This window comes from Oryctolagus cuniculus, chromosome 9 (genome assembly GCF_964237555.1).
Source record: "Oryctolagus cuniculus chromosome 9, mOryCun1.1, whole genome shotgun sequence".
NCBI lineage: Eukaryota > Metazoa > Chordata > Mammalia > Lagomorpha > Leporidae > Oryctolagus > Oryctolagus cuniculus.
In genome coordinates, this window is record NC_091440.1 from 103,715,418 (window position 1) to 103,735,277 (window position 19,860).

The 19,860-nt window shown below is 45.0% G+C and overlaps 1 protein-coding gene across 6 annotated transcripts in view; it reads left to right on the forward strand.

Moving 5' to 3' along the window:
- ANO2 (anoctamin 2) overlaps positions 1–19,860 on the forward strand; it is a 387,627-nt gene that overhangs the window by 230,106 nt on the left and 137,661 nt on the right. For 3 of the 6 annotated variants that reach the window (XM_070049342.1, XM_070049344.1, XM_070049345.1), the window contains one exon: positions 6,624–6,752. The exons of the other annotated variants lie outside the window; for them this stretch is intronic. In XM_070049342.1, coding sequence (XP_069905443.1) covers positions 6,624–6,752 — 129 coding nt within the window. The remainder of the gene's footprint in view (positions 1–6,623; positions 6,753–19,860) is intronic. 6 annotated transcript variants of the gene reach the window in all.

Sequence of the window (19,860 nt, forward strand, 5' to 3'; positions counted from 1 at the left end):
AATTGCATTAAGATTGGCTTTGTTTGTGTATAATTACATAAATGATGCATGAAGACGTTCTTGAGAAAATTCTGGCAGCAGACATAAAGGAAACTCTAGACCTCACGGCCCCGTGCTGTCTCCCTAGAAGTCATCAATTCCCAGTTTGGTTTAGATCCTTGCAGACTCCTCTTACACAGTTTTACTCATGTGTGAATTTGTATGTGCTTTGGTTCTTTATACATACATCTGCACACATACATATGATAAAATTATGGCCAATGGTTTCATCAGACCGTAGTTTCCAAACTAGGTCCCGAGACACCCTGGGGTGCCACAGTGAGTTCACGGAAGCAATGTGGAACTAAGGAAGCCCAATGATTCTTGGCATGTCCAACACCACATGAGCCAACCTTAGCAGGGTCAATGTTAAATCGCCCTGTAGGTCTTTCAATGTCATTATGTCTTAGGAAGCAGAGTTTTCTGTAGTTTTAGTGCAGGAACGGCATAAAATCACTGTGGAGCAGGAGCACAAGTGGCAACTGATTCTGAGGCTGGAGAACTTGGACAGTGTGCAACAGGTGCACACATCCTATTAATAAGTAATTGGGCTTAAGAATGTCATAAACTATCATTTATTTCAATGTGTGCTCATTTTATGCTAGGACATAAATATTTAAATTATTTGGACTTAGCTCCTAAAAAACTTGAATTGTTAAGTATTTTTCTTTAGCCTGGAGTATTGCATAAAAATTAAGGTTACCATGAACAGAGAAAGTTTGGGAACGGCTACTTAGAGAATTTCCTGAATTCTGCAAAGATTTAAGAGCAAGTCATAGAGCCTAGTGCAGAAAAGCTTAACAAGATAAATAGGGAGTTTAAAAGTGGCAAACTGCGGGCTGGGAAAGTGCTGGCTGCCTCTGCACTTGCTCTCTGGGTCTCTCTCTCTCATTGCCGTCTCTCCGCTTATGTGCATATACATGTATGTGTGTGTGTTTGTGGCACTGCAGGATTCTCATCAAGGATATAGCTTGACTTCTAATCTCTAAGGTGGCTCCAGCTTTGTGGAGAATGAGGCCAGAGAGGCGTAGAATATGTCCATAAACATCTCCACACTCAGAGCCTATGAATTATGCGTCCTAAGTGGAACTCCTCGGGTGGCCCATACCATCACATGGGGGGCTCTGGCCCTCTTCAACTGACAGCCCCTTCTCAGCATCAGGAGTCCTGGCTAAAATAAGACCTCTGCCTCTGCTCACTGTATACATTTCTCCCAGCCTGTGTCTAAATTAAGAAGCTACAAATAAGGAGAGCTCTCAGGCCTGAGTTATGGAGGAGAAGTGAGAGAGAGAGACAGGGCAGCTCCTGAAATGAGAATGCGGAGTGGGCGGGGAGGCAGCCACTCTGGCCTCGGAGCCCCTTCTGAGGTGGTATTTCAGCCCGGACCCTCGTGGCTCCTCAGAAAACACGAGGCCCAAATATGTTCAGTGATTGGGAATGTTGGAACAGGCCAGCAGCTGATAGAGGCCAGCGCATACCACTGGGATGTGTGATGTTAGCCACTATTGACTTGCAGTGTGGACTTTTCTTTTTTCAGTTTAAATGATTTTTCCATATACGGCCTGAAGCATGTAAATTAAATTTGTCTTTTGCTGTCTGGGCCAAGATCATTATTTCACTTCCCTAGAATTCACTGGAAACACACACGAACCCTTCAGGTTCCTCTGCTCTCCCTCTCTTAATGTGCCAGAAACTCAAAAAGTGCTGGTTTTAAACATTCCTCTAGAGTCACAAAAGGTGTGTTGGCTCCCTCGGATGCTTTTGAGGCAGTGATCAAAAGGAGTTTTCAAAGAGAACGCATGGGATCTCTCTTTGGTTGGTGGGAAGCAGAGGGCTTGAGACAGCATCCATCTGACAACCATTGCAACCACAGCAGGAACCTCCTAACCTCCTACCACCAAGGCCTGTTCAGCCACGCCCCAGCTGGTGAGAAAGAGGGCACTGCCCGAGCACCTGCAGCCTGTCCCCACGTGGACTCTGTGTTCCTGCTGTCTTAATTTAACTTTCATGACGAATAAAAAGCAAGGAAGAAAAGACAAAAGGAGCCTTACTTTCGTTTCCATTCCCCTAGATGCAGACTCTGAGGCAATGCTTCAAGTGCAGTTTACTTGGGAGGTAGAAACCCCAGTGGTGGAAAGGAAGGAGAGACAGAAAGGCATTGCTGTGGTCACCTGGAACTTAGCTTCATCAGGAACTCCTGAGAGCTGACATAGAGCATGCACTTCAGATTTTTACTGACTCAGAGTTGGGGTGAGATCTTAGTCTGCTTCTGCTGTGAGGACAGAATACCTTAAATCGGGCAGTTCATGGACAATGGACACGTATTTCTCACACTTCTGGAGGCTGGAAGCCCAAGACCAGGGCATTGGCAGATTCAGTGTCTATGAGGGCCGGCTGTCTGCTTCCAAGATTCTGCCTGGTTGCTGTGCCTTCAACATGCTGCATGGCAGAAGGGCACAAGGCTCCTGGAGCCCTCCCTTCACCCTCTTGTAAGTTCAAGTTCCCATGTGCATTTTGGTGGGACACATGCACAAGATGGCAGTGAGGAGACTGGTGGGAGTATCACAGCTTCACAGCTCCCATCGGTCCCTATAGGAGTGGTTTTCAGTGTGCGTGTGTGGCTGTATATGTTAATTCTCTTGTGATTCTCATCTGCTTTCAACATGCACATGGGCAGGGGAGGCTTAGGCCACCAAAAAGATTCTTTGGGCAAAGTGCAAAGGTTGGCATTTTGAAGTTGGACTCCAATTATAATGGCAAGGCTTGAGAGGATTTGGAGGCAGGCACCAAGAGTATCAAGGTCTCCTAAGCCCTAAAGTGCATGAATCAAGATCTGGTCAGAAAATCAGAAAGCTGGGAGCTCTGTGGAGAGCGTTGGATGCAGGGAATCAAGTAGGAATGTGCCAGCGGAGCTGTTGATCTAAATAACCGTGAAGCAACCCAGAGCCAAGCAGCGGCCAGAAGCTGGGAAACCAGGGCAGGCATTGATGTTGCAGAGCCCGTGGCCATAGTGGGGCCTGGAGCTATGAGGATGTAGGCCCATCGGCCCAAGGACAGTTCAACAGGTAGTGGAGGTACGGGCAGTTGAGTCTGCACAAAACAAATAGGACAGAAACACCTACATTCTGTCCATCCACCTGCCAACCTTGTCCTGTATCTCCCATTGGCTGAATCTAGCTAGAAGACAGTTGACAATAGCCAGAACTGGCCTAGGCCGATGTCAGGAGCTGGGAAAGCAATCTAGGTCTTCCTCATGGGCAACAGGGATGCAACTTCTTGAGCCATCGTTGCTGCCTCCCAGAGTGTGCATTAACAGGAAGTTGGAGTCAGCAGCCAGGCTCAGAAATCCAACCCAGGCATTCCAATGTGGAACACCTTAAATGGAATCTTAACTTGCTAAGTGCAGCACCAGCCCCTAGTTGTAATTCTTAAAATATTTTTAAAAATAATGTTTATTGATTTTCATCTACTTGAAAATCAGAATGATGGGAAGAATGGTGGGAAGTGATATTTTCCATCTGCTGATTCATTCTCCAAATGGCCTCAATAGTCAGGTCTGGGCCAGCCAGGAACCAAGAACTCCATTTGAGTCTCCCTTGGAGGTGGCAGGGCCCAAACATTTGAGCTATCATCTGTTGCCTCCTGGGATGCATTAGCAGGAGTCTGGATGGGAAATGGAGCAGCCAGGACTGGAGCTGGCACTCTGATTTGGGATGTGGGCATTGCAAGGGGTGGTTTACCTTGCTGCACCACAACACCCATCTCTCTAGCTGTGTTTATTTGCCTTACATGAACATGTGCCTTCACCTCTAATTCCTTTACCCCCTCTTCATCCCTGCCTCCTTCCCTCCCTCACGTCTTGTCTTTTTTTTTATATTCATTTATCTGAAAGGCAGAATTACAGAGAAGGGAGAGAGGAGAGAGAAAGAGAGAGAGGGTGAGAGGGAAGGAGGGAGAGAGAGAGAGAGAGAAGAAGGAGGAGGAGGAGGAGGAGGAGGAGGAGGAGGGAGAGGGAGAGAGGGAGAGAGGGAGAGAGAATATCTTCCTTCTGCTGGTTTACTCCCCAAATGACCATAATGGCCAGGGCGGGCCAGGCTAAAACCAGAAGCTGGAACACCTTCCAGGTCTCCCATGTGGGTGCAGGGGCCTAAGCTTTTGGATCATCACCCACTGCTTTCCCAGGAGCATTAGCAGGGAGCCAGATTGGAAGCAGAGCAGCCAGGACTCAAACGAGTACTCTGGTATGGGATGCTGGCATTGCAGGCGGCAGATTAACCTGCTGCACCACAGCCCCAGCCCCTCCTTTGCTCTTTCTACTGCTTGGTTAAGTTGAGTTAGTCATCTCCAAAGCAGCCTCTGGTATTTCTATGGAATTTGATGGAATACGTTTTGGGAAGGCATAGATGATAGAACGGGAACATATTCCACACCCTTGTTTACCCTTATTCTGCTGTTTCCCAGGGGCTGTTCCTGGGCTCATGTCCTGTTCAGCAGCAGCAGGGCCTCATATTCCTTGTCTGGGTTATGTGACGTCATTGAGGAAGCACATTTGAAATGTGCCCTTTGGCTGTTTCCTCCTTGCTCTAAATTGCCAAGACTAGTGTTCTGCTCTATTTCAGGGAGGTAGGTTCCCTTACATTTTGAAGAATAAGTTTCAAGACTTGGAACACACTTAGTTCTTTCTCCGTTTCAAGTTATTGCCATGTAGACCTGTTGATTTTATTTCTTCTATAAACCTGGAGGCCAAGGTTACTGAAAGTAGATGTCTGAGTTTCTGCTGACTTTGAGCTGTCCTCCCACACCTCTGGATGGCCCTTGTATTCAGTGGCTTCCTCAGAGGCGTGTGAGGCTCCCTGTTGGTTCAGAGGGAACAACCCAGGTGACACTGTTGTGACTGCTTGTCACTTGTCAAAAAACACAGAGAGAAACTGGGTCGGTCTCTAGTTCTTGAGGTTACCTCTTTAGAGTAGACTTCACCTAGTACTTGACTTAATCCACAGTATGACCAAGAACATATGACCTGTGTTTCCATTTTTTTTAAATACCTAGAGTTAGAGCAATAGTGTAGTTCATTTTAAATTAACACACAATTTTTCTTAGGTGTTTAAATTTAACTGAAAAGTGATCCCTGTTAAATATAAGAGCGGGAATAAGAGAGGGAGGAGAAGTACAGTTTGGCACATGCTCAATTGGACTTGCCCCAAACGGTAGAGTTAGAAACGTGCCTGATGATTTCAATTCAATCCCATCAAGGTGGAATGTACCAATGCCATCTCGCTAGTCAAAGTGATCATTTTCAGTTCATAATTGATCATAATGATAGGATTAAGAGTCAAAGGGATCACATAAACAAGACTACTGTATGTTAATACTAACTGATAGAATTAAAAAGGAGAGAACGATCTAACATGGGAAGCAGGATACACAGCAGACTCATAGAATGGCAGATGTCCTAAATAGCACTCTGGCCTCAGAATCAGCCTTTAAGGCATTCAGATCTGGCTGAAGAGCCCATGAGAGTATTTTAGGCATGGAAAGCAAAGACACTGTCGTAAAAAAAAAAAAATCTAAATGAAAGGTCTCCGTGAGTGAGATCCCAGCGGAAAGAATGGGCAAAGAGGGAGGTACCTTTCTCTGAAGGGAGGAGAGAACTTCCACTTTGACTATGACCTTGTCTAAATAAGATCAGAGTTGGTGAACTCAAAAGGCTTCCATAGCCTTGGGGCAACTCATTACAAGAGCCTAGGGTGATTACTGACACCATAAACAAGAGTGTCAGTTGTTAAATCAACAGCGGGAGTCACTGTGCACCTACTCCCCATGTAGGATCTCTGTCCTTAATGTGTTGTACTATGTGAATTAATGCTATAACTAGTACTCAAACAGTACTTTACACTTTGTGTTTCTGTGTGGGGTGCGAACTGTTTAAATCTTTACTTAATATATATTAAATTGATCTTCTGTATATAAAGATAATTGAAAATGAATCGATGTGAATGGAATGGGAGAGGGAGCGGGAGATGGGAGGGTTGTGGATGGGAAGGAAGTTATGAGGGGGAAAAAGCCACTGTAATGCAAAAGCTGTACTCTGGAAATTTGTATTTATTAAATAAAAGTTTAAAAAAATAGTGTAGTTCACATTCCTGGGCTACTACCTGCCATGGGGCACTGTTATTCCAAGCAGGCCAGATCTCAATAGAACTCAGGGTAAAATGTATCCTGAAAAGAGGGTAAGTGGAAATGCTGACTCCAGATATAAGAAGGAATAAGTCCCTTCATGGGCATGGTAGGCAGAGGACACTAAGTTGCTTACATGTCTTATTCAGTCTCCGAGTTTCAGGATGATGGAGTGAGGGAGGCAACCTGTGACTTAACTAAGCTTCTGCACTCGCAAATCTCTGTGAAGGAAGGTGTCCAGGACCACGTCCCCTTGGAGCCTTCCCTCTTTCTGATAGCTTGGCTTTCAGCTGAAATCCCTGGGGTATGATTAGAAGAGGACAACTGAGATGCAAGTGTGTAACTGCCACATGAACTTGGGCATTCCATTTTCCCTGAAAAATGAGCACTGGCTTATCTTCCAACAGGTAGGAAACAGGGGAAGGAAAAGCAGTATCGCAGGCCTTGAGCCGTGCCTGAGGTCTCTGCACAGTTCCCACATATTCCGCACGCCTGTCATTTTCCACCGTCAGGAGCTGGCTGCATCGCAGCTTGAAGTAAGTGCTAGCCTTTCAAAGGGGCAGTTTACTCCATGAGTCATTTCTTTATCCACAGATTGTCCAAAGCCAATTCCTCATCTGGGGAGCTGATGCTGTTGCTTTGCTTAAAAACTGCTTTCCATGCTTTCCCGGCACTCTGATACCACATCCATGGTTTTCTGCATGATTTTATTTCTGCTTGGTCTGGGGCCCATGCCTGTATTGATTTCCATGGCACCTTTGAACCATTTATGGGACTGTCGTGGGAGGTATACACAACCTTGGAAGGGTCAGTACCCACCCACAGCCAAGCAGTCCTGCTCATCAGTGGCCTGGATTTTGTCCACCACTGAGCCTGTTGGACCCAGCTTTGTGATTCCCCAGGAAGGCCAGACGTTGTGGTGTTAAGCTGGCTGGAGACATTTGACATCCAATTCATTTTTATTGTAGTGATGCTCAGTCTACCAGCCAACTGACATAAATTTTACCCAGAATTTGGGCATCTGCATTGAGTTTAGAGAATTTGTGGCAGGAAGTTTGCCCTGGAAATGTACTCAGCTGAATACTTGCACTGCTTAGCACGGAGCAGCTCCCTTCCGAGAGCTACGGTGAGCTTGTCTCCAAACATGAATGAATGAATCCTCCCAGCGCCACTGTGTGCTCTTTGCCAGATGGATTATTTTAAGGGAAGTGACCAGCCCAGGGACCTTGAGTGAGTCATAAAAGAGTGTGCTCATAGCCAGAGACCGGACAGCAGGAAGAATGGAGCCAGAGGTTGCTTTGGACTATTCCACCTCTAGTGCTTTGATATCCAGGGTGGCAGGGTCAGTGGTTAGCGCTGCAACTCTAGGCATCTGGTCACCTTCTGGTTTTCAACACATCTTCTTTCAATGCATTAATTGCTGGCTCCTTAAAACCATGGTTTAATCAAATTAAGTAACTTGTTTTAGGGGCATATAAAAGTAATGTGCAAATTGTAGACAATTTGAAAAGAGAAAGAAAGCATGGAGAAGGAAAGCAAATTGTGTATTATTTCATCTCCCACAAAAACATTATGAGTCCTTTTTTAATGTGCATTATCACATTTTAAGAATAATACTACATTCTTGGTTTTGCATTTACTTGGCCTTAGAACATAGGAAGTTCCTGGTCTTGTTAAATTGTGCTCATGAGTTTGATTTTCACAGTTGAATAATATTTCATCATATGGATTCATTATAGGCATTATAGTTTTCTTAGCACTTACCCTATGGTTGAACATGTGATGGGCACACTTAGGCTCTTCAGTTTTCCTGGATTTGGGGGCTATTTCAGGAGGGTTATGTCAGCAGGACAGATTACTTGAGTCCCGAGGTCTTTATTCAGCTACTGGGTTCCTCACTGCACATGCTTTTGTGTTTGGTGCAGTCATTGGTTTGTGGAGGCAGTTGTATTTAATGGCTTCTTTGTTGCTGGTCTGTCATCTACTCTGAGTGAGGGTGATTCATGTCCTCAAACTCTCCAACTGATTCTAGTACCCCTCCTAGCACTCAGGAGGCCTTAGCTGTTCTTGCAAGTGTGATGGGCTAAGCAGATGTTCTGGGCACAGTGGATCATTATCTTAGGTGTTGGGTTCCAGTTTTGGCCAAAGGCCCATTTATCTTAACCTTGGGGAAGGGTAGGTCACTTGTACCAGATCCTGGAACTGTCCACATCTCCCGAGCCCATCACTAATGTGCAAAAATGATTCTGAGGCAATGGATGGGTCATGCGTGCTTCTCCAATGAAGATATTTCATCAGTTGGACTAAGGCCAGGTTTTGGCAGGGAGATCAGTGGGACAAATCATGAGCTGTGGTTTTAGCTCCAAGAGGAAATGTATCCTGGTTGGTAAATGATCAACCCCAAAAGCATGAACGCCCTTCAAACACTTTAACTTCTGGAAACAATTTAGAGGACTAGAGGGTCATTCTGACTTCTGAGAACAGGACCACTGTCCTTGTTGTGTTGCTGATGTGTTTTTTTTTTCCCCCAGATTCATAACATGTATACCCAAATGACACTGATATAGGGGAAGTATTATTAGTCCATAGAGGAGTCCTTAATAAAGGCTTTAATGTTATGTTCTTTATTTTGGTACTGTTTTTCATTTGATAGTGAATTTTCCAGTGATGGATACTTTATCTCCCCATAGTGCCGAGGGTGTGCCTTTAAACCCTTTTGATGAGTCATAAAAGTGTAAGATTCACCCCAAATCTGATCTAATAGTTCTCTTTGAATTTGGAACGCAGTTATGTTTTCCTCCATCTTTGCTTTTCCAGTAATAAATGAGTATAGTTTAGGATGGCGGCTTTTAATGATTTCATGCTGGAATTCTAAACTGGGAACCCTGGAAATTCTGAAAATGTAAATTCTTAATCAGAGCTAAAATAAGAGACTTCATTAAAAAGGAAGCAGCAGCAGAAGGAGGAGAAGAATAAAGAGAAAGAAGAGTAGGAGGAAGAGGAGCAGAAGGAATGACAGTTACTACTGCTACCCATGGATAACAGTGAGCATCATCTTAAAACGCAACTCTCTGTGTTTTTTAGTTCTTATCCCACAAATGGAGCCTTCCAGGCTATATTGAGCTCTCTGGAGACCCAGGCAGGAAACAAAGCTGGCAGTAGCACCACGCCTGTCAGACCTGGTGCTTGGCTGACATTTCTTGGGCTTGGTGTGTAATCTGCTATGGCTTTTAACTCCAGTTGGAGACCCTGGAGCCAGCCTCTCTGCCTTCTCCATCCTTGTTGCATTCAAGTTGGGAGGACAGGCAGGAGAGTGAATCTTTGAGGTTCCTTTTTGACCTCCTGTTAAACTCAGAGACATAGACAGATATGCAGAGATTGGGGCCAGTGTGAATTTGGCTAAAATGATTGTGTGTCCTTAGATACTTTGCCTATGCTACTCTGGAGCAGTCTGGTAGAGTGGCGGGTAATCTGCTTGTGGAAAAGTGAAAAGAATGGACCAGAACTTTGACCAATTGGCAGAATTAAAAGCATATAGGCAGGCAGAGGAGAAGTAGGGTGGTTACTCAGCGCCACAGGCCCTGGGCCAGATCCTGATGTTGGATCTTGTTTCTTCCAGTGTTAATATCTCCCGTTCTGTCTCCTTATCTGGCAGAACTGGAGAGCTGGCAGATAAAAGTAGGGTCTGAGGTGGTCCCTAGGAAAATGAAATGTGTGTCTCTGGGCCAGGGGGGTCCTGAGGGAGGGGTGGGGATGGGAATGCCTCTTAGCCCTGGCTCTGTTATCTTAGATGGTGGATGGTGGAAGAAAGAATCAAGAGTCGACCTGAGAGTTCCTTACTTTGGCTCCAGCAGAGGAGCTGGGGGATTTGAAATCTGGAAGGTGATTGGGCTGCCAGTCTGAGTCACACCGCTGAGGACGTGGAAGCAACAGTTCCCCAAATGAGTCTAGAGCTAGAGTTCCACAGTTCTACCGCACGCCATCTGCTGGTTTTCTTCCCATCTGTAAATTTTCCTCCTTGTGCCATTTGCTTCAGTGTTGTCACATGCTGATGACAGTGTTGGTACGTAGGGGAGAGGGCACTTAGCTGCCTTCCAGAGGCTCTCTGCAGAGGAATCAGGTCTTCACTGTCTGCTTTCTGGAAGGAAATGTTTAAAGTACATGGACCCAGAGGGACCTTAAAACATGGACGTTAATCTCACATCTATACCGCTGGGTTCAAACACCTGGGAAAAAGACTGAAATCAGAAGAAATGCATGTGCTTCCCTCTTGATAAGTGAAACTACTTTGTGTCGGGGCGTGCTGCGTTGTCCCTGCCTCATACCCTCCACACTTTACAAGTCTCACGTGTCTCAGGGCCCAGCTGTCTAACACCTCTCGTGTTCGCCCCTGCTTTTCCACCTCCGAGCTCAGGCCTTCATCTCCCCTTTGCGCGGCTGTCCTGGTCCCTCTTTTATTGGTCTCTGCCCTCTTACAAGCCCCCTTCCGGCCCATTCTCCACGGGGTGTCAGAGAGTCTCATCCAGAACGCAAATCTGATTAGGACGCTCCCTCGCTTAAAATCCACTAATACTTTCCAGAGTTTGGGGGATTATTTTCAAATTTCTTGGCTTTCCCCACAAGGCCCTGCATGACCCACATCTCCAGCTTCGCCCCCCACTCTCCCACGTGAACCCTTCCCACCAAACATTTCCAAACCGCTGGCAGCGCTGTGGGTGTTTGCTGCTGTGTCAGGCCTTGGTGGCTTTGTTCATGCGAGGGTTTTTGTTGGAATACACTTCTCCCCTCCCTGTCCAGCCTACTCCTTGAAGCTCTAGAGAACTGAGGGCCAGTGGCCTCTCTTCTGTGTGGCATCTCTCAGCCTGTGGGCTGACCTAGCCATTGGCTTTTGTATTCATTTTCCAGGGCTGCTGCCACAAAGTACCACCAATCTGGTGGCTTCAAGCAACAGAAAGAGATTTTCCCATGGTTCCCAAGGACAGTGGCCCTGAATACAGGTGTCAGCAGGACCGCACTCCCTCAGAAGGCTTTCCCCGGCCTCCTCTGGGTCTGACTCTTCTCCCTGGTGTCTCTTACGGGGACACTGGTCCTTGGTCCAGGGTCCACTTTAAACCTGTGATGATCTCACCTTGAGAGCCTCACCGTGGATCCATCTGTAAAGATTCTTTTTGCTGATTACGGACACATTCCTAGGCTCTGGAGGTTGGGACTCAGGCACATCATTTTGGGGACCATGATTCTATCTACAGCAGCCCTTTATAATTTGTTTATACCTTTTAGTAGGATATTTTTCACATTTAAAAAAAAGATTTATTTATTTATTTGAAAGGCAGATTGAAGAGAAGGAAAAAGAGAAAGATCAATTTTCTATCTGCTGGTTCACTCTGCAAATGGCCACAACAGCTGAGGCTGGGCCAAGCTGAAACCAGGAGCCAGGAACTCCATCTGGGTCTCCCACCTGGATGGCAAGGGCCCAAGCACTCGGGACATCTTCCATTGCTTTCCCAGGCATGTTAGCAGGGAGCTGGATCAGAAGCAGAGTAGTTAGGATATGAATCAGTGCTTAGTAGTATGCTGGCGACATAGGCAGAGACTTAACCTGTTGTGCCACAATGCTGGCCCCTCCACAGACATTTTTAAGTATGAATTTATATTCCTGTCTCTCCTTCAAAATGAACCTTTGAAAAGCTGGTCCTCTGTTTTACCCTGTATCCGTGGCTCTGGCACAGACCCTAACCACATCTCAGCAGAAGGTGTTCATTAAGTGTAAGAAATAACTGGGGCTGACAGTGGGTCCATAGTCCTAGCTCAGTATGCTTGGAGCAGGATTGGGACAGTGTGACCTTTGGAAAGCTTACTCAGTCAAGGAACCTGCTTCTGCAGCTTTGTTTGGTTCAGAAATAGCTGTTTGTAGGTTGATTTCAAGGAATATTCAAAGGAAGACCTTGGAATACTACAAATCACATGAAAGAGCCCAAACTAGTTCGTCTACATTCCAGTGCACATTATTGAATGGACAGTGATTACGTGTGCATTTCTGAAAAATTACTAAATGGCTGAAAGGGAGAGTTTGACATTTTTGAGCATGTGCGGGCATAGCCTAGATTCCCCATATTTTAAACTACAGCGTGGCTTTTGAAGGGGAATTGGTCAGTATATGAAAGGACCTTACATTTGGGAGACCTGCAACTTTGATTCTCTGGGCCACAGTTGGTTTTTCTTCTTCTTTTTTCTTTTAAACAGAACTGATAAGAACCTGACTCCTGACTTTCTGATTTTCTCTATCTGCGTGTGGTTAGCATTTCCTTAGGAGTCAGAACTCCCATCTACCAGTCAGTCTACAGATGATTAATGTGGCCTTACTATTTGCCTTATACTTGGTCGTTCTACTTGGCCTGGATCTCGTTTGGAGAACTCCTAGTATGTTGGAGGATGAAGCTTACATTGTTCAGAGGGTTTTCATCTTTGGTTACAAAAGGCACATGTGAAAAGAATTTGGCAAGAGACTTCTGCTCCTGTTTAACTGCTGCTCTTTGAGGCCTTCCCATCCCAACACACATTAACAAGCTTGTTTATATGAGACAACCTATAAAATCAAACTGTTCATTCGCAAAAGGGAGGATGCAAACCAATTCTTAATGCTGGGTAAACTATTTACAAAAGACTTAAGTGTTCTTGGTCATCTCTGCCCTGTGTCACTGCCAGCGAGGAGACCCAGTGCCTCTTTCTGTCTGGAGAGCTGACTGCACCATGAGTGTTTCTGGAGAGCTCCTACAAGAGCCAGGGCCTGTGTGCTTCCCCACAGCAATCACCCATTGCCACTTGGCATGCCCTACTGGAAGCAGCATCTCTACACCCCTAGGCTTTTGTGGAGGTCTCCCCACCCTCCCAGACAATGCATAATCATGCTAATCTCATGCTCAACTTCTTGTCCCTTCTTAACACCTTTCCTAACGTACCAGCCTCCTGGCCATTATTTCTCCCCTCCTATGGAATATTAATCCCAATTTCCCAATTTAGCTGCCTCAACACAAAGGGCAACTCAAGGCCCTGCAGACTAACTCTGTTCTTGCTGTTTATTTTGTAACTTTCCAGTTCTGGCTGCTGTCCCCGACTCCCAAATCTTCCCTTCCCTGTTCATGTTCTTCTGCAGTTTCTTCCCTGTCCCCATGACCTTCTGGCCAAGATGCTTCCTGTTCTTGGAACAGAACAGTGGGCCTGGGCATGTGTTCTGCCCACCAGCCAGAGACACTGGAGCTGCATTCATTCTCCTTTACTCCACTGAACTATGGGTATCTTCAAAGGGAACACTCTAGAGGAGAGTTAAGGAAGGAGGGACATGATGATGCTAATAAACTCAATCTCCCTAAAAGTGTTGCTTGAAGAAAATAGAAATAGATTCTCAAAGGGACTGTCCAAATTATGAATGAGTACAGGCTATGAATGTGAATTAAAAAGTTGGGGCAAGCCTACTGGATGAGGATGTTGGGGGGCAGCATCCCATCCCATCAGGGCAGACCTGGAAGGCCTCTGGTTGGTGGCCAGACCCTGGACAGAATGGAACCTCAGCTGGTTCGGTACTTGATTCCTTTCTGATGGTAGCAAGGATGGTAGCAACTTAAGAAAGAGTTGAGGGCTGGCGCTGCGGCTCACTTGGCTAATCCTCCACCTGTGGTGCCGGCACCCCAGGTTCTAGTCCTGGTTGGGGCGCTGGATTCTGTCCCGGTTGCTCCTCTTCCAGTCCAGCTCTCTGCTGTGGCCCCGGAAGGCAGTGGAGGATGGCCCAAGTGCTTGGGCCCTGCACCCCATGGGAGACCAGGAGGAAGCACCTGGCTCCTGGCTTTGGATCAGTGCAGCACGCCGGCTGTAGCACACCAGCCGTAGCGGCCATTTGAGGCATGAACCAACAGAAAAGGAAGACCTTTCTCTCTCTGTGTGTGTCTAACTCTGCCTATCAAAAAAAAAAAAGAATTGAAATGAAAATACTTTGGGAAAGAATAAACTGAGGAGAAGGAGGAAAGTTGAAGGGGGTGGGGCACTCTGCTTACCCTTGAAGGCATGATCTGGAATTTTAACCTCAGTGCATATCTCATGAACCAAAACTTAGGCAATGGCCATTCCTAACAGAAAAAGAAGCTGAAGAGTATAGTTTTTATTGTGGACAGCATGGACCCAACTAAAATCCAAAGCTCTAACACCAGGAGAGAGGAAAATGGGTTTTGGGAAACAATTAGCAACATTTTGGGTAGCTGGCTGTACGTTTAGTTGATTTAATTGATTGTGTACTAAGTGTAGTGCTTAAGTGGAGGTTTTTGGAAAAGCAAAACTGGAATTTGCAAGTAATCCCAAGTGATATTTACTTTTTGAGCACCTGTTGCATTAGGGGTCGTGGACGCAAAAGAGAGTAAGACAGATTTGTTCTCTGCCTTCACGAAGCTTACAGTTAATGGGGAAGACACATGTTATACAGTAAATAATTTTTATGTAGTTTTATTCAATGACATAAATAATGTCATGGGAGAAACTAGTGTAGTCTGCCATGTTGAGGAAGGCTTTACTGGTGAGTTGACATTGAACTAAGAAGTGAAGACTGAGTAGAGGTTAGAGAGGCAGAGATGAGAGGAGCCGAGACTCCTAAGTGTATTGTGTGTGTTATCAAATGCGGGGCCCTGTTTCCAGCACTTTTATTCATTACATCACAGAACTTATAAGGTATGCCTCTCTATTATCCCTACCTTACATCTAACAGAATTGAATGTGTAATATATCTAGGTCAAACGATGCTAGCTGGGCTTGACGCTCAGGCAGTCTGGCTCTGGGGCACATTCCATGAATCACCGTTCTGTGTCCCTATGACCAGAGAGTCATTTTGCAGGTCATGGAGGTGAAAAATGTCTTCATGGTAAACTCTGGAGTTGGAAGAGTGACTTCAGATGAGACTGAAGGAGTTTTAAATTCAGGATCTTTCATTTTAAAGTGCTCAGTGGAGAGTGTTGGAGACTAACATAATACCACGTTCAGAAACACCATGAGGCCGTCCATCAGTAGATGATTAACAGCGTCCTATAGAACAAGCATGTAGCAGTAGAATTACCAAGATCCTTAGGGGGTAGACTTCACTGGGTTTGATTGGGGAGAGAGCCATGTGTAGATGTTTATATGAACAGATAGAAACAGATGACAATTTCATTTGCTAAATTGGGAAGATTAGAAAAGCAGCTTGTGGGAAAGATTATAAGTTCAACGTTGGGTGTGTCCAGTTGAAGTGTTTATAAAATACCTACCTGGAGATGTCCTCCAGGCACCGGGTCTAGAAGTAAGAAGTCTGGGCTAGGGCTAGAGATTTTGCATTAGATAGAATTAGGAAAAATTAGGTGGACAAACTTGAGATGTTTCATCTGTCAACAACTATCTTACTTTGGAATGTGTAATTTAGACTAATATGAGCACTAGAGAGTTTACCAGAATCAAATAGAGTAGTGCAAATGCCATATATGGCGTCTGTTCAGAGTAAGGGAGACCAGTGGGAAGGCTGAAAGTGTTGGAAACGTTTCAAAGATAAGCCCTCAAGATATGTGGAATTTGAATAATCAGATTGATGCTCAAGAAAGTTGGCTGAGGAAGTGAGCATTCAACCTAATGGTTATGACACTTGCTTCCCACCTTGGACTGCATGGGTTTGAGTCCTGGCTCTGGATCTTGACTTCACTGTCTCATCAGTGCACACCCTGGGAGGCAGTAGTGATGGCGTAAGTAATTGGGATCCTACCACCCATATGGGAGACCTGGATTGGGTTCCTGGCTCTTGGCTCTGGCTCTGGTCTATCCATGGCCTTTGCAGGCATTTAGTGAACTAGTAGGTATGAGCCCCCCACTCTGTGTGTGTGTGTGTGTGTGTGTGTGTGTCTTTCCATTTTTCTGTCTCTCAAAATTTTTGAAAAACGTGATTTTTTTTTTGTGGACAAATTGTGGGGCAAATAAAGAAGGTAGGAACAAATTAGATATTAGATATGCAAAGGGCTTGAGAATCAGGTGAGAAGACTTGCTTCTGATACTCCTATGTAGGTCACCTTGACTTCTCTGAACTTACCTGTATATGAGAAACCATTGATAGGATCCTGTCTAACTCACAGAGTGGTGGTGACTGTAAAAAAATACAAGCAAAAACAAACAAGATAGAAACCTAATGAATGATGCAAATTTTGAAGCTATGTAAATTTGAAAAGTTGTATTGTTTGATACAGTTCAAGATCCAGAGTGGGTATATCATATTCCCTAAGGTCACCTGGCTGGTAAGTGCAGAAGTCACAGTAGAATCCTGGTCTCCCTATCTTCAGTGAGAAGCAGCATCCCTGTGGGTTGCCAGCTCCATGTTCCTGGGGAAGTTGTTTAACCTCTTTGACTCTCAATTTCCTTCCATACCGCTTAAATCATACCATTAATTCCAGTATCCAAGATTTTGTTTGGAATAGCAAATCTTTGATGATTGGAAACAAAGCAGCATGTAATGTGCCAGGCACTGTTCTAGACCCTGGCATGAAATGAGCAGGGCAAAGTGCATATTCTCATGGAGCTTCTGTCTTTGTGGTTGGAGGACAAATGGTGACAGAGGCAAACAAATAACTATGTTATCTATCAGAGGGCTTTCTATGCTATGAAGATGGATGAAGCAGGATAGGGGAACAGAGAAACATGGAGGGAAGGATACTCACTTCTTAGAGAGTGAACAGATCTGATGGATAAGGTCATCTTTGAGCAGACACCATGAGGAAGTAAGGAAATAGTGAGGCCATGTAGGGCAAGAGCACGCAGGCTGAGAAAACAGTCAATGAAGATGTCTGGGAGCAGGTATTTCCTTGATGTGTTTGAGGCCAGTGTGATGGGGACAGAAAAGCCAAGGGAGAGGGCATGGGAGTAAGGCTGGAGTGGTGGCTGGACATAGGATCATAGAGGTCCTCACCAGCCTCTGTCAGACCTCAGGATTTTATTCTGGGGGCAAGCGTTAGGGCCCAGTGGCTCAAGCCACCGCCTGCCATGCCAGCATCTCATATGGGTGCTGGTTTGAGTCCTGGCTGCTCCACTTCCATCTATCTGTCTGCTAATGTGCTTGGGAAAGCAGTGGAAGATGGCCCAACTGTTTAGACCCCTGCCCCCATGTGCAAGACCTGGATGGAGCTCTGGGCTCCTGGCTTCAGCGTGGCCCAGCCTGGCCTGGACTTAGTCATTGTGGCCATTTGGGGAGTGAACAAGCAAATGGAAGATCTCTCTCTCTCTCTCTCTGTCTCTCCTTTTCTCTCTGTAACTCTGCATCCAAATAACTAAGTAAATCTTAAATTTTTTTTTTAAATTCTGAGTGAGATAGGCAGCAATTTCATGGTAAACAGGACTTAAGTGAGTATGTCTGTCCAATGCATGGGTTTCTTGTGAGGACCAAATGAGATAATGTGTATGAAATTATTTTACGAACCAGGAAGTTCAGAGTCGGAATGGAATTCACTGTCCTGAGCTCCAGTCCACGTAACTTTCCAAGGCATCCTGGGAGAAAGCAGTGTCAGTCTAAGAACTGGTTGAACCCTTAAGTAAGGTCAAAGACAATCCCCCTTCCCATCCAAGTGCTTTGTGACCCTCAACCACCTGGCACATTTGGCCTTTGGAAGGAGTTACAGGAACTTGTGATCCTAAATGGGTAGAATGAAGCAAGCTGGAACGTCTGAGCCTGGGCAGTAAAGATTATTATAAATTCAACACAGACATTCTCTGCTCAAAGCTGGACTTAGAGAAGCCAAAACATTAGGCATTATGGGGAAAAACCAACAGTGAAGGTAAGCTTGGTAGATCTCCATCAGTATCTGGGTTGGGAGACCTAGAGTGGCCACGAACAATAGAGTCAGAGTTATAGGAACTCACTGTTGTTTATCCAGCATTACACATGAATTAAGGAGATGGAACAGTGAGGGTGGGACTCTCAGAAGTAGCCTTATAATGCATACCCCTCTGGAGTTCCAGTCCCAAAGTAGATCCGGCTAAGGCTTGCCTGGTCCTCCCTGTGTGTGTAGACTCATGTGATTCCAGGGGCTGGAGCAGGGAAGCCAAACTGGTACTTGTTGGGAAGCCCAGGGCAGGAGGTCTGGCACCCTGTGTCTTTGCTGTGTGTTTAAGATGGGCTGTGGTCATTCTCTTCCTCCCTTTGCTCTCTGCTCTCTTGTTTCTCTTTCCACTTTTCCCCTCCCCATTCTCCCCTCTTGCTATGAGTAGAAGATATTAACTAATGTTTCATTTGGTTTCTATTAAATTTCCTTCTTTGATTAAAAGTTTTTATTTATGTATTTTATTTGAGGAGAGAGAGAGAGAAAGAGGGAGAGAAAGAGAAGTTTTGACTTCTGGTTCATTCTCCAAATGCTGGCAACAGCCAGAGCTAAGCCAGGGTAAATCCAGGAGCCTTAATTCATCTTAGGTCTCCCACATGGGTGGTAGGTGACCAAGCACTTGAGCCATCATCCTCTGCCTCCCAGGATGCACATCAACAGGAACCTAGAACAAAAGTGGGAGAACCAAGACTCCAATCAGGGCACTCCAATATGGAGTATGCGCATTCCAAACAGTGTCTTAACTGCTGTGGCAAACGTACACCTCTCTATTAAATTTATAATTGTGCATAAGATAACTACCCACATATTACACACCCAGAGGGCCCTCTCCACAGAAAAACATATCAGGAACTTTCTGTTCCCAGTGAAATATATCCTGTGTGACTGCTGAGTGATCTTCATAAATTGCTGGCTCTTAAGAAAATAAAGTCTCATTTTTGTTTCCCAATAAAACATTGGATTTCAACTGCAGAAAAACCATAATGATCATAATGACATACAATCTGTTAGTGAAATTATGTTTCTTATTTAAGGTATGCTTTTTCCAGAAGTAACAGACAATTGATATTCCAATTTTAATTACTCTAAGTAGATAAGTTCTAAAAAATAGCCACTTTTATTGTCTATGTATTTTTCAAGTCATTCGTGTTATAGTCTAAAGGTATTTTTTTGTTGTTGTTGTTGTTGTTTGTTTTTGTTTTGTTTGGCCTGTGGTTCCTTCTTGCTGAACCTTGGCAGACTCAGGAATGAGAAGATTTTCTCTAAAAGGACCTAAAATGTGGGACACAATTGGAAGTGTGCATAGGATAATCATGCTGTGTCCCTATATATCTACAAACACACACACACACGTGCACACACACACACGCACATACACACACTCACTCATACACAACCCATGAACTTTTGCTAGGCATGCTCATGTTGGGAGTTTTCAAGTACAGAATCAGATCCAAGTGGTGGAAATTTCAGGAAAGACAGATTCCTTGGAAAGAACTTTTAAACTGTCAGCTCTTCCTACCACCAGAATTGGCTATGTCACAAAGTTTAGTAAATGCTGTTTTTTTTTTTTTTGTCTTTCAAGACTTTGTAAATACCAAAAGCTTCCAATAACAGGATTGTTATAAAAAAAGCCTTCTTTTATGCCCTCCCATTTTTGAAAACCATACTTTTATAAAAAGTGAAGAACCAGTTGCTCTTTGGGCACATGGTGAAGGTGTGACCTGCTGAGCTGTGAATGACTGTTAATGCTGTTGAAAAGCCACATGGCCGTGGG